Raw genomic sequence first — 15,383 nt, 5'->3', positions numbered from 1 at the left:
AAAAATCTGCTGAACAGTCTCCCTTTAGGAGGAACACTTAACAGCAAAACTCTACCTCTACATGCATTGCTGACAATGGCAGCACAACATCTTATATACATGAAAGAACAACAGATGTGCCCCCCTCCCCACAGCCCTTATTACATATGGACCACTGAGCGATTCCTACAAACGGACCAACAGGAACAATGCTTCCCAACCCTGAGATGCCAAGCCCAGCCCAAGCTGCAATATGATTATGTAAAGCTGGATAGAAACGTTGTCCACAGCCAGGTATTTTAGGAAGAACAAAAGAGCCCTTAGAAACAGAAGCTAGTCCATGGATCCATCACATGGACCAACTGAAATGCCATCCCTCATGTCAGACTCGGTCCCAGGATGAAGCCAAGAACCAGTCGGAGACAAACCCGTCAGATTCTGTTCTGTACAACAGCAAGAACCTGCCAACAGACTCACAGCACACACCCCTGGCTAGGAAGTTACCGTAATGTCAAGAAAAATGGCAAAAAAACCCCTTGATGTTGTCTGCAAGGACCGACAGCAAAAAAAAAATGAACACTGTTGCAAATTTAACCCCACAGGACCACGGGTCATCTGTACGACTCACACAGAATTACTGATACCTGAGCTGACACAACTCGACTCTACCTATACAACACCCCTAGTATCCAACTGCCCCCCCCCATTCCCCCCTTACTCCACCATTTCCCAGTCCCCCCCTTACTCCACCATTTCCCAGTCCCCCCCCTTACTCCACCATTTCCCAGTCCCCCTCCCCCGAGCCTGTCGGCCAATCCTCAGTCTTCTCTGCTCCCTTCTCGTCCCCTTCTGTCGCTGCTTCCGTCACCATCGGTTCCTCCGAAGTGTCTGGTCCCGCCATGGCTGCCTCCACATTCGCCCCCGACCGTTCAACATCAGGCTCCTCCGCCTGCCTAACCTCACAGGTCTCCTTCCCAACCTCATAAGACTCCTTCCCAACCTCACAAGACTCCTTCCCAACCTCACAAGACTCCTGCCCAACCTCACAAGACTCCTTCCCAACCTCACAAGACTCCTTCCCAACCTCACAAGACTCCTTCCCAACCTCACAAGACTCCTTCCCAACTGGATTCTCAGAGCTGTTCCCCGTTTCCCCCGACTGAGACGGCTTCCTGTCAGCCTCCTGCCCCGACTGAGACCGCTTCCGTTCCGAGTCCCTCCTTCTGCCCTTCTCCCTCCCAGACTCCTTCCTACTTCTGCCCTGGCCCTCCTCACCTCTGCTCTTCCCATCATGCAACTTCCCAGCATCCTCTGGTTCCTTCCCATCATGCACCAGTTCCTTCCCATCATCCTTTGCCACACCCGTGTCCATCTCCTCCTCCCCGATTTCTATCCCAGTGTCCTCGGGAAGGTCGTCCAGGTCCTGCACGTTTGGGGCTGCCCCCTTCCCTTCCGCACCCCCCTGCCCAGCTTCTGGACCCCCTCCCCGGCCTCCACACCCCCCTCCCCGGCCTCCACACCCCCTCCCGGGGTTCCGCACCCCCCTGGCTTTTACCTGACTCAGTCGTTACCTCCATCACACTGATCTCTTCCTCCAGATCTTTCCTACGCTTATCGAATACCTCTGTGGAGAGAACAGAAACAAGGGATGAATGGCTACTGTAGCACGTTACTTGTTAAAAATGAAGACATCGCCATTCATACTAAACACTGATAATTCAGAATGAAACTTGACAAGCTTCTTGAGAGGAACACATGGGAGCCAGATTTTCACATTTTAAGTCAGAAAACAGAGAAAGAAAAAGGTTCTAGCTGTCACAGTTGCACACAAGTTTACTTAATCGTGATGATTTAAAAATAAATCAGCCTTAATAGGGTCCATTCCGCGTCAACGAGTGGGTTTTTTCTGCATGTTTCTAATACTTTTGAATTATTTCGAAGAAAGAATACACTAGTAACAAAAGTTCTAAATTTTTCAAAAATTTGAAAATGAAAATTTGAATATATTTGAATTCATTTATATATTTCTGAAACATTTTGAAAGTGACTGTACAAAAATCTCTTTATTTAGAATAAATTTGAACTACCCATTTGTTTCTTTCACTGTTCGAAATATTTAGAACTATTTCAAACAAATGACAAATGGTAGATGTGGGTAATTGCCCCCATAAAAGTAGGTGCTAATCCTACTCTTCTGTAGTCTTCTGTATATTTTTAGATTTCACTGCTGGACACTGGTGGCTCTTTTGTTGTAAGGCATCAATGCCTGACACCCAGGCAGTCTACCCTGTACTTCACAGGGATGTGTGAATTACTTCCTTCCCATCCCACTGACCTATTTACAAAATGTTAGAAATAATTCCAAATAATGGTAAAAAATGGTAGAGTGCTGTTACAAATATTTAGAAACTATTGGAAATGTCATAATCCATATCAGGAATATTTCAAACGTTTTAGAAAACCAGGGAATTATTTAGAATATTGACAAGATGTTCAAAATATTTCCAAATTATGAAATTTCTTAGACAAACAATTACAAAGAATTCAAAACATTTCTAAATAATGACAATAACAACCCACTCGGTGACGCGGAATTGACTCTACTTAAGTATAGAAGCCTTTTGAAAAGGACACACACGAACAGAAAGGTTACAAAAGTTTACTTGATTGGTTGAAGCAGAAGTTTAAAGTCTTACTTTTTAACCTATCCTGTGAGTCCTTGAGCAGCTGTAAGGTTTCCTTGCTGTGCTTCTTGGGGCACCAGAAGAGGGCGGGAGACGCCTTGACCTGGATAAACTGCATCAGGTGAGCGTTGTGTCGGTCCCACTCCTCCTGCTGCAGGACAAACAAACAAACGTTGCAGTCAAACAACAAACAATCACTGCAGCTCAAGCAAATAATTCTTCACAAAATAATTCTATTCACTTATTTGCATATTAATCAATAGTTTGTGCTATTAACCTGCATTTTTTTTCTGGTCTCTCAGAGTCACTGACGAAAGCTAGTGGATACTAACTGAAATGTCTGACCGTTTTTAAAATCATATCCAGTGTTGCTTGAGTACTGTTTTTTTGGTGTATATATTATTTGGTTACATTGTGTTGTATATAGTGTCCATTTTCCAGAACAGTTACATCTCTGACTTTTCAAATCCACACACAAACTGACACACCAACATGAATTATAAGCTCCAGCTTGTTATAATAAATGAGTGGTTACTAGTTGTGTGAGTTATACATGAATGGTTACCAGTTGTGTGAGTTATACTACATGAATGGTTACCAGTTGTGTGAGTTATACTACATGAATGTAGTTACCAGTTGTGTGAGTTATACTACATGAATGGTTACCAGTTGTGTGAGTTATACTACATGAATGGTTACCAGTTGTGTGAGTTATACTACATGAATGGTTACCAGTTGTGCGAGTTATACTGACCAGTTGTGCGAGCTCCAGCTTGTTATACTACATGAATGGTTACCAGTTGTGTGAGTTATAATGAATGGTTACCAGTTGTGCGAGTTATACTGACCAGTTGTGCGAGTAATACTGACCAGTTGTGCGAGTTATACTGACCAGTTGTGCGAGTTATACTGACCAGCTGTGCGAGTTATACTGACCAGCTGTGTGAGTTATACTGACCAGCTGTGTGAGTTATACTGACCAGCAGTGTGAGTTATACTGACCAGTTGTGCGAGTTATACTGACCAGTTGTGTGAGTTATACTGACCAGCAGTGTGAGTTATACTGACCAGTTGTGCGAGTAATACTGACCAGTTGTGCGAGTTATACTGACCAGCTGTGCGAGTTATACTGACCAGCTGTGTGAGTTATACTGACCAGTTGTGCAAGACTTAGTTATACTGACCAGCAGTGTGAGTTATACTGACCAATTGTGCGAGTTATACTGACCAGTTGTGCGAGCTCCAGCTTGTTAATATACTACATGAATGGTTACCAGTTGTGCGAGTAATACTGACCAGTTGTGCGAGTTATACTGACCAGTTGTGCGAGCTCCAGCTTGTTAATATACTACATGAATGGTTACCAGTTGTGTGAGTTATACTGACCAGTTGTGCGAGTTATACTGACCAGTTGTGTGAGTTATACTGACCAGTTGTGCGAGTTATACTGACCAGTTGTGCGAGTTATACTGACCAGTTGTGTGAGTTATACTGACCAGTTGTGCGAGTTATACTGACCAGTTGTGCGAGCTCCAGCTTGTACTCCAGTTTCCTGAGTTCCGCCTGCTTGGCGCGACGCTCCTTGAAGAGAACCTGTCTCTCGGCGGCCGCAGCCTTCTTCTCCTCCTCAACCTTCTCCTCCAGCTTCTTATCGATCTCCGAGCGCCGCCGCTCCTGGGACAGAAAGGGGAGGTATTGTAAGTACTTATCGATCTCCGAGCACCGACGCTCCTGGGACAGAAAGGGAGGTATTGTAAGTACTTATCGATCTCTGAGCGCCGCCGCTCCTGGGACAGAAAGGGGAGGTATTGTAAGTACTTATCGATCTCCGAGCGCCGACGCTCCTGGGACAGAAAGGGAGGTATTGTAAGTACTTATCGATCTCCGAGCACCGACGCTCCTGGGCCAGAAAAAGACCATGTCCCACCTGTACCCCCCATACAGACCCCCATGTCCCACCTGTACCCCCCAGACAGACCCCCATGTCCCACCTGTACCCCCATACAGACCCTCATGTCCCACCTGTACTCCCCATACAGACCCCCATGTCCCACCTGTATCCCCCACCCCATACAGATCCCCATGTCCCACCTGTACCCTCCCATACAGACCCCCATGTCTCACCTTGTCCTGCTGCTGTTTTGACACCTCCTCTGTGCGGAACCTCTGTAGAGTCCCCATCAACATCCCAAACATTCTCCTGTTCCTGTTGGCAAAGGTTTCCATATCAGCAGTTTCAGCACTGAATGTCAATAATTTCTATCAACATGTTCAATTTGTAATTTGTAAATATCTTAGCTTTTTTCTTACTTTCATATGATCTGTAAAAAGAGTATGCATTTCAGTCTGTGGCAGTGATATTCTTTTAATTACTCATGACAGTCATTCGTTCATTAACACCTTGGTACAGGACAGACACATCTAAATGTACACCTGTTCTCTCAGCAAATAAAATCACTTCCTGTGTTTGACAAAATAAAAATGAGCGTTTCCTCTATGTCGGCCAGTCCAACACACAAGAACTGGTGATGCTCAACACACACATGAAGGACATGTACAAATCCTCCAGCTTTACTGACATCACTTTGTACCGAGCTTTGTCCTAACCAACCTCTTCTTGCTCTGCTCGTCCTTGTTCAGCTGGTCGATGGAGTCCTTACGCGTCATTTTGGCGGTTGGGGTGGGGATCACGGAGGACGCTAGGGACGGCTGCAGCAGGACAAAAATGACATGTCATGGCTACAGCCACATGGCTACATCCACGTGGCTACATCCACATGGCTACATCCACAGCCCACAAAGGCAGTGCACATGCTGGCGTTGTCGAGTGTTTACAACTGCATTTCTGTTATAACAATCTCGGCTGTTATAACAGCTGTGAGCAATAAATAGAGTCTGAATCTGACCTTGTGAGGAAGTTCATCTTCATCGTCCTCTTCGTCCCTCCGTCCTCGCCCGCGGCCGCGCCCGCGGTACGTCACCACTCGCCGGTCCCTGGGGAACAAACAAACAAACAAACACATGTCACTAACGCCCGCGGTACGTCACCACCCGCCGGTCCCTGGGGAACAACGTATAGAAAATCATGATCAAGAATACTGGTAGATCTTAATAATAGATAACACGACACTGAAGAAAAACATTGAAGTAATAAAGTATGCAGCTGCAGCTGGTTCCCGGTAAGACTAACATCCAGACAGACTTAGATGGAGAAGTATTATTTTGTATTTATTGCTGCTTTAGACTGAAGGACAGGAAAGGGAGTACTAGAACATGACAGACAGAAGGACAGACAGACAGGACAGAGAGAAGGACAGATAGACGGAAGGACAGACAGACCGAAGGACAGACACACGGAAGGACAGACAGACAGGACAGACAGACAGAAGGACAGACAGACAGAAGGACAGACAGGACAGACAGAAGGACAGACAGACAGAAGGACAGACAGGCAGAAGGACAGACAGAAGGACAGACAGACAGAAGGACAGACTGACACAAGGACAGACAGACAGAAGGACAGACAGAAGGACAGACAGACAGGACAGACAGAAGGACAGACAGACAGAAGGACAGACAGACAGAAGGACAGACAGACAGAAGGACAGAGAGACAGCTCTCACCTGGCGCCCAGTCCGATTTCTCCTCGGCGCTTGACCGCCGGCCCCTCACCCCAGTCCTCGGACTCCCGCCTGCAGGAAATCAGCACAACAAACACAAGGTTTTAGATGGGAAGTAATGTAACAGGAAATCAGCACAACAAACACACGGTTTTAGGTCGGAAGTAATGTAACAGGAAATCAGCACAACAAACACAAGGTTTTAGATGGGAAGTACATTTGTAATGTAACAGGAAATCAGCACAACAAACACAAGGTTTTAGGTCGGAAGTAATGTAACAGGAAATCAGCACAACAAACACAAGGTTTTAGATGGGAAGTACTGTAACAGGAAATCAGCACAACACAAGGGGTTTAGGTCTTAACAAGAAACGTGTAACTTGGTCTGGCACCAGTCTATATTCTTCAGTGATATTCTTCAAAGTGTGAGTGGTGCAGATACAATTTTTTGATGCAAGGAATATTCAATTTTTCCTGTATCTGCACTAGTGTAGATATGCGGAAAAAAGTCTTTTTAGTAATGTTACCAGAAGTTTGTGTGTGTTTGTAAGTGTGTATACTACATGTATGTGTCTGTGTGTGTGAGTACAGGTGTTACCTGAAGTTTGTGTGTGTTTGTGAGTGTGTATACTACATGTATGTGTCTGCGTGTGTGAGTACAGGTGTTACCTGAAGTGTGTGTGTGTTTGCGAGTGTGTGTACTACATGTATGTGTCTGTGTATGTGAGTACAGGTGTTACCTGAAGTGTGTGTTTCTGAGTGTGTGTACTACATGTGTCTGTGTATGTGAGTACAGGTGTTACCTGAAGTGTGTGTGTGTTTGTGAGTGTGTATACTACATGTATGTGTCTGTGTATGTGAGTACAGGTGTTACCTGAAGTGTGTGTGTGTTTGTGTGTACTACATGTATGTGTCTGTGTATGTGAGTACAGGTGTTACCTGAAGTGTGTGTGTGTTTGTGAGTGTGTGTACTACATGTATGTGTCTGTGTGTGTGAGTACAGGTGTTACCTGAAGTGTGTGTGTGTATGTGAGTACAGTGTACTGAGTGTGTGTGTGTTTGTTGAGGTGTGGTATACTACATGTATGTGTCTGTGTATGTGAGTACAGGTGTTACCTGAAGTGTGTGTGTGTGTTTGTGAGTGTGCATACTACATGTATGTGTCTGTGTGTGTGAGTACAGGTGTTACCTGAAGTGTGTGTGTGTTTGTGAGTGTGTATACTACATGCATGTGTCTGTGTATGTGAGTACAGGTGTTACCTCAAGTGTGTGTGTGTTTGTGAGTGTGTATACTACATGTATGTGTCTGTGTATGTGAGTACAGGTGTTACCTGAAGTGTGTGTGTGTTTGTGCGTGTGTGTACTACATGTATGTGTCTGTGTGTGTGAGTACAGGTGTTACCTGAAGTGTTTGTGAGTACATCTGTCTGTCCGTGCATGAGTCAGTCTGTCTGTGTGCATGAGTTTGTCTGTGTGTGTGAGTTACCTGAAGTGTGTGTGTGTTAGTGAGTGTGTATGTATGTTAGTGAGTTTGCATTTGTGTTTGTGTGTATGTTAGTGAGTTAGTGAGTTTGTGTTGTACAGTACCTGTATGTGTGTTAGTGAGTTTGTATGTGTGTTTGTGTGTATGTTAGTGAGTTAGTGAGTGTACCTGAATCCCGCTCCACGGCCGCGGCCGACTCCGGGACCAGCTCCTCCCAGGGACACTCTCCTTCCCGGGCCACCCACCGCACCAGGCCTGCACAAACAAACAAACAAACAAACAAACATCAGTTACAGGGCGGCTATTACAAACTCCCTTTCCCGGGCCACCCACGGCACTGCACAAACAAACAAACAAACAAGCAAACAAATGTGTCAAATGGATTTGGGGACTTCTTCCTACTTTCATAAAGTGATTTTTTTTTCATTGTAGGTTGAATGGGGCCACCCAGCCGTCCTGAGATTAATTTATATAGATAAATTTATTTCAAGTTGTCTTCTTACAAATTTATCACGCACTAGTACTAGTAGTCCAAAGTACACAGTACCAACTCAGCTTAAACAGTTATAGACAACTTCTGTTCTCTACAGATCTTGGCCAAAACTTGGCTGCGCAAAGATCTGGTTCTGCTAAGTATGCCATCTATGTGTCCTGGTTAAGACATAAAGATGACCACAGACAACTACAGAAAGACGATGTAGTTAGTACCTTCCTTTATTACTGTTCCATATATATACACATAAGACGAGTACACTTTGTACACTAAGAATTTGTTAACTTATGACATACATGTATCAATGAACATTTGTACATGTATTTAATAAAGTGCCGTGGCGGACACGGAAAAGTTAAAAAAAAGATCTGGTTCCGTTTAAGTGGCTTCAAAAAGAGACATAAAAATTTCCTTCATAAATTATTACTTATTATGAATATTATAGTCATTATAAAACAAACTCGAGTGTGTTGTTTGGATTAGATGGACGTGGAGTTAATCTTTTCGACGCAGAGAACAAGATAGATACAGTGTAGATCTATACACAACAGAGCTCATGAAGGTAACGTTAGTAACAAACGGATGATTTACCCCCCTCCCTCCCTGGCCTGTACCATAATTATCATGCATGTTGTCGGTCAGCAGGTTCGGTTCGGCACAGACCTGGGGAGACACAACCTATTTGATCTAAAATTGCCCAAAATGGTTCCAGATCTTACCTGGCATCGCTGGGGTCCCTGCCGATCAACTTTTTAATGTTTTCATCGACGCCTTTCAGGTTTTCTTTGGCTTTACTGATTTGATCCTGCAAAGATCTGACGACCACCGCCATCGTGGACAAACCTCACGCCGCTGGGTCACGCAAAGCGTACAGGGTAATTCGGACGATGCCACACGGTACGGAGGGATGGCATAATATGATTATATGTTTTGGGACGTTAAATGAACAGCAAAGGTGAAATATCTATTTGAGAAAAAAAACTCATATTCCTCTGAAAATTTCTAAACAGTAATTTATGGAAGCATTTTAATGAAACGTTGTACAATGCGACACAACAAGTCAAATTATTCCCCTCTATGTGGTAGACCCCACTCGGGCGTCAGCATAGTACTTGGAGTTTTGAGCTAAACCGATAGGTGGCGATGTTGATACATCTCTGACATGTAGTCAAAATGGCGGACGAAGCCCTATTTGAGTTTCTTCACATGGAAGTTGTTTCTTACCTTTTCAAGACGGCAGACGAGGTAACAATGCTAACGTTATAACTCCAGTCAGATATTTGTTAACATAATAACCCGACCGAGTCTACGGTCTTACACATAGGATTACGAGTCTCAGACTGGATAATTTATGTGCAGCATCATCCTACATGTAACATCGCATCATACACAACTGTCAACAGCAGTGCACTTCTGGCATGCCAGAGTCATCATTACTACTGTATGATGTTGGGCAAAAGAAAAGAGAGAGAAGATGATATCAAAATTACAGAAGGCTGTGGTTTTCCTTCAGTCAAAGGGTCCGTCTATTACCGGAATACACCGGAATACACATGAAGAAAATATTATTCTTGCAGGGTGAAATACAAGTTTACAAGTTTATTTATTTATCTACCGAAATACAGCCTGCTTTGATTTCGGCATAAGATAATGTATAACTGTTATATGGCCCTGGGAACAGAAATCCAGAATCAGTGTTCTGTCTAAGTTTTTATCTGCGGCTGTTTCCTTGACAGGAGAAATGCATTCCGATCCTGGAGAACATGGGCTACCGGGTGGGGCACAGTCTGGCAGAAAGGTGGGTACAGCAAAATTTAGTGTTCAACAAAAAATACTCGTGATCAAAACTTCTGATGAGTTGTTTAACTTATATGGGGTTTAATTCACACACTTCTTTTTTCATTCCTGTTTAATATTTTTTGTAAATATTCCATTCTCAATGCTACAGCTCTCACTCTTACTAGTATCAATTGACATTATAGTGTCCTTGCTAGTATGCATTTTTTTTACAATGTAACGTTATAATATGTGTAACGTTATCTTTGTTATGGGGAATTTCCTAAGTTTGGTAACTATTCTACTTGAATGTGCATGACTTTTGTTATCTTACCTTTTGCTGTGAACCCCAAAACTATACTAGTACATAACTGTGAACACTATGTGTGCTGAGACAGATACATTTAAAATGGTAGTGTTCTGCGCTGCAGTTTGACACTAAAACCACATTCATTGTATTTTGACAGTAAACGTACGGCAGGTTTTTTGCTCACTTTTTGAATTTAGCTTGTCAAATGTTCCAACACAAACAGGAGGTCCAAACATCAGTTATTAGTTATACCTGTTTTGAATGTTATTCAAACTTATTGTTCTCCTTACCATCGAGTTAGCCTCTAACAATCCTCTGACAGCATTGATGAGTTTTTTTGCCTTTTTGCCAGATTTACCCGAGACAGCTCCAGGTTTAAGGATGAGCTGGACATCATGAAGTTCATCTGTAAGGATTTCTGGACGAGCGTCTACAAGAAGCAGGTCGACAACCTCAGAACAAACCATCAGGTGAGGCAAACATCTTTCCTGACACCTTAAAGTACATGTATAGTACAAAGGAGGTTAAATACAAGGAGGTTAAATACAAGCCTCTTGTGTTTTTGATAGTACATAGAGTGGTGCCCAAATGTCTGTCAAATAAAAATGTGTCACCTTATGGAATAATCTACCACCAACCCTAAAGATCTCTACTAGTAAAGTTTGTCTTTTCCACCATTCAAACAAGCTCTGAAAAACCATCTGATAAACCAACCTAGCCCCCTGGAATAGTTTCATAGTGTCCTTTCTTATTTCAACTTATAATAATTATTATTATCATCATTATTGCACTGAATTTATCACTGTATTTATAACCTACATTACCTTAATTCATTGTCATTAATTTATACCGTATAATATTTGATTATCTTTATTGTATTATTTCCCTTTTCTATTGTATTATTTCCATTTATTGATTATATTTGATTTTGTATAGTTTAGAGGAGGAGGCCCTTGTATAAGCATTCCATGCTTCTCCCCTCCTCCTGCACCTGTTTTTATCCTTGTTTTGTAAGTCTGTTTTGTTTACTAGTAATGTGCAAACTAAGAAAATTAAAAAAAAATCAAATCATCTCCATTTCTGTAGTCCTTGGGCCACACAGTACCGCAAACATTACAGTAGGGGCTTTTCCATTGGTATTTGTGTGTGTTTAACTCCCACACATTTTCCCAAATGCTTTAGTGCTCAGCAGAGAAAGCAGCATGTACCATTTTTAAAGTCATTGGTATTATATATATGACTCATACTCACAGTTGTCCGTGCAGAATCTTGCAGCTTGGTTCTGTACCTTTCTAGTTTATCTTTGTCTTTCTTTGTGTATGGATCCCATACTGACACAGCATATTCTATGTTTGGTCTTACAAGTTACAGGTGACATGTATGCAAGTAAGTTAACCCTTGTTGGACATGCCACTCTTCCAGGGTGTTCAGATCTTTTTGTAGAAGTTATGAGTCATTGGCAAAATTCCTGCAGCAGATTATTTATTGTTTCTATAAGATACTGTCAAATTGGTTGTCAGTACTAATTCAAACATTTTGTAATAATGATGCAACTTTCCTGCCTGTCCTTCCAAGCTTACATACATGTAGCACAAGCCTGACAGTGATTGACAGGTGTGATTGACAGTGATTGACAGTAATTGACAGGTGTCTGTCTTCCTTCCAGGGTGTGTATGTTCTACAGGACAACAGATGCAGAGTTCTTACACAGATCTCGGCCAGTAAACAGTATCTGGAGGCTGCACCAAATGTAAGGCTGTACTTCTTACTTTATAAACCAATTTTCCTAACCTGGTTACCAAACCTATTTGAGCTGCATACCGAATCTCTTTCATCCTTTCCACTAGCCGTTAGCCATCAAGTCTCACCATACAGTGCCTAGCCTTCAGTTCTGTCCACACAGTACCTAACCTTCAGTTTTGTCCACACAGTACCTAGCCTTCAGTTCTGTCCACACAGTACCTAGTCTTCAGTTCTGTCCACACAGTACCTAGCCTTCAGTTCTGTCCACACAGTACCTAGCCTTCAGTTCTGTCCACACAGTACCTAGCCTTTAGTTCTGTCCACACAGTACCTAGCCTTCAGTTCTGTCCACACAGTACCTAGCCTTTAGTTGTGTCCACAGTACCTAGCCTTTAGTTGTGTCCACACAGTACCTAGCCTTTAGTTGTGTCCACAGTACCTAGCCTTTAGTTGTGTCCACAGTAGCTAACCTATAGTTGTGTCCGCACAGTACCTAGCCTTTAGTTGTGTCCACAGTACCTAGCCTTTAGTTGTGTCCACACAGTACCTAGCCTTTAGTTGTGTCCACAGTACCTAGCCTTTAGTTGTGTCCAAAGTAGCTAACCTACTGTTCTGTCCACAGTACCTAGCGTTTCCCTGTGGGCTGATCCGAGGAGCTCTGGCTAACCTGGGCATCAGCTGCATCGTCACAGCAGAGGTCCAGAACATGCCGGCTTGTAAGTTCAGATACAGACTTTGTTGCTTTGTTTTATAAGACATAGAAAATTATTGGTATGACTTAAAACTTGTCTTCCGATACAACGGATCTTATTAAACTGAATGTCGTCCTCCGTAGTCTCCACCACGCGGAGTGTAACATGTTTGCCCGTACATACTGGGCCCCCTTGGATATCAACTTTTATAAGTTGAAGGGGCCACCTAGGCCATCCTCCTTCGCAGGGCTAAAATCCTCCGGTTCCTTCGGGTTTTAGCCCTGCTATTTACTGCTGACAGTTTGACTTTTGGTGACGTCACCGCCAAACTGCTGTCAGCCAATCAGAGAATTTGCGCACCGAGCTTTGCGCAAAAACCGCAAAGGTCGCTGGGAACCTATTAGCCAATCAGGTTACGTCTTACATTCCCATGTTGGGACAGGCCAAGATGGCGGCTATTACAGATACTAGCAGTTTCGTGCGAGCCGTGCAAGATTTATTTGGAGTCGAGCGGCTTCGTGAGCATCAGCAGTCGACGCTACGGGCGCTGCTTGATGGCAGAGACGTTTTTCTGAGTGTGCGGACAGGAGGAGGGAAGAGCCTGTGCTATATGGGCTTCCCAGCAGCGGCCAAAGCCCTGGCCAAAGCCGAGACAGAGTTAGGGCAAGCCCCCCGACATCCGTCTTGGCCAGCCGGTTAAGTTTTGCAAAGCACTCGCGGCAGATGGCGCTTGACAGCCCTTTCCTCGTCCAGACTTTTTTGTCAGGTGTCACGTGCAAAATCTGCCGGATCTGTGCGTGAAGGGAGGTCACGTGAACTGAAAACAGCGAGCGGTAACTTTTTGGAACGACCCCCTTCCCACAAAACAAGCAAATCTTGGTTCCTCCCCCCTCAGCACGCTCCATGCTTCTCTGTTGTTGTTATTCTACCGCGCCGCCATTTTGTAAAGTTGTAATCTTGGCACTGATTGGTTTGTGCCAAATAAGGCAAGCTCATGAATTATTTATTAGTGACGTCACCAAAAGTCAAACTGTCAGCGGTAAATAGCAGGGCTAAAACCCGAAGGAAGGAACCGGAGGATTTTAGCCCTGCGAAGGAGGATGACCTAGGCATGTTAATGATGAAATAAATGTAAAAAAAAGTAAAAGTAGTCATGGCAAAAAAGTATGATACATTCTACACTGCTCAACTTTTAGTTGGAAAATCTCTTACTTTTTGATAGTAAAATAGTAAAGTTATGTCTGTTCACCATTTGGCCTTACTATTTTTAACCATCCACATCGAAGACAAAGCAGCTCCCTCTCACAATCTCTTGTTTCTCACATAGGTAAATTCCAGATCATGATCCAGAGATCACAATAGCACCGAGGGCACCTAGCTGATACCCACTGTACTGCAGACAGAAGTCTGTGATGCATAGATGTACATGTATGGATATTCAGGCAATGCTTATTAGTATCTCTGTAAAGCCACAGCAGGTCACCACAATTCCTGTTTAGGCCACACCAATTGAATCTGTTGTTTCTCAGATTTTTTCAGAAAAAATCAGGAGCGACAGGGCCAAAAAAAAAAAAACAGGACAAGGCACCCCATGATAGCCGGAAATGTTACAATATGAGCCATGAAGTGAACATACTAGGCTGGTTTATAATTAAAACAATAGATTTTGAACTTCTAATGAAACAAAATTGCATTATTACATTGAAAAACTTAAGAACTAGGAAGAAAAGGACTCTTTCAGTGAGCATTTTGCAGTAAATATAGAACCTAAAAATTTTTATTTTTTTTGCAAATCAGAAAAAAATGGACAGGGCGATCCGAGAAACAACAAATTAAATTTGTGTGGCCTTAACGATGTTTACAATCTCAACATTTGAAAATGTAGGAATCTTGTTTTTTTAATTCTCGCCTTGTTTTTTTTTTTCCCTATCGCATTAAATCTGGAGTCTGGGCAGGATGTTATCCATAACATTTACTTGCTGTGGTCTAATATTGCTGGCCCAGTGGCTATCATAGCCACTATTACTATGGATAACATGAGAGCTGTGGGGAATCATTGTTTGAGACTTTGTACCATAAGAAATAGCTACATGTTACTTGCTGTAATGTATTTAAATGAAATGTACTTTGAAATCAGTGTCAAATTTGTGAATGAATGTACATGTATTGTCATAATTCCCAATCATATACATGATTGAATTTACTGATAACTATATGTATGTATGAATGTCTGCCTATTGATTGCAGAACATTTGATATTACATATTATTAGCATACTTGAATGTAGTAGTTATGTGATGATTATTTGAGTACATGTATGTGTAAAAATGAAGCCTTGTGTCATTCTTTATAATATCTGCTTACATGAAACATTGTATTTTACCTGAAAGGAAAGTGAATGAAAACAGAGATGCTATTACACAACCAGCAGACATTTTAGTGATCTGCACACTTGTGAGGATATGGAGTACCTTGAGGGTAAGGGTAAGGGTTAGGGTTTATTGTTTGGGTGTGGCAAATGTCTGAGGCTAAGGCCCACCGTAAGCGCAGGACTAGGCTGTCTCCAAGTTTATTCTAGAGTTGAGTCAGATCTTGAAGGTAAT

General features: G+C 42.9%; 2 protein-coding genes across 2 annotated transcripts; one reads left to right on the top strand and one right to left on the bottom strand.

Annotated features, from left to right (window-relative positions):
* Positions 1–1,210: 1,210 nt before the first annotated feature.
* Positions 1,211–9,129, bottom strand: LOC109484020 (pinin-like). Its single transcript, XM_019787185.1, has 9 exons — positions 8,979–9,129; positions 7,935–8,021; positions 6,287–6,355; positions 5,570–5,657; positions 5,275–5,372; positions 4,788–4,869; positions 4,182–4,337; positions 2,676–2,814; positions 1,211–1,603 (listed from the first exon to the last, which is right to left on the bottom strand). Exons 1-9 carry the CDS (start codon positions 9,089–9,091, stop codon positions 1,326–1,328), a joined length of 1,110 nt encoding a protein of 369 aa, XP_019642744.1. The 5' UTR covers positions 9,092–9,129; the 3' UTR covers positions 1,211–1,325.
* Positions 9,130–9,382: 253 nt separating this feature from the next.
* Positions 9,383–15,112, top strand: LOC109484077 (trafficking protein particle complex subunit 6B-like). The gene is made up of 6 exons (XM_019787289.1): positions 9,383–9,504; positions 9,996–10,057; positions 10,698–10,815; positions 12,012–12,095; positions 12,711–12,804; positions 14,108–15,112. Exons 1-6 carry the CDS (start codon positions 9,433–9,435, stop codon positions 14,140–14,142), a joined length of 465 nt encoding a protein of 154 aa, XP_019642848.1. The 5' UTR covers positions 9,383–9,432; the 3' UTR covers positions 14,143–15,112.
* Positions 15,113–15,383: the final 271 nt, after the last annotated feature.

This window comes from Branchiostoma belcheri, unplaced genomic scaffold (genome assembly GCF_001625305.1).
Source record: "Branchiostoma belcheri isolate BF01 breed outbred unplaced genomic scaffold, Haploidv18h27 scaffold68, whole genome shotgun sequence".
NCBI lineage: Eukaryota > Metazoa > Chordata > Leptocardii > Amphioxiformes > Branchiostomatidae > Branchiostoma > Branchiostoma belcheri.
This window is presented reverse-complemented; position numbering and strand designations above follow the sequence as displayed.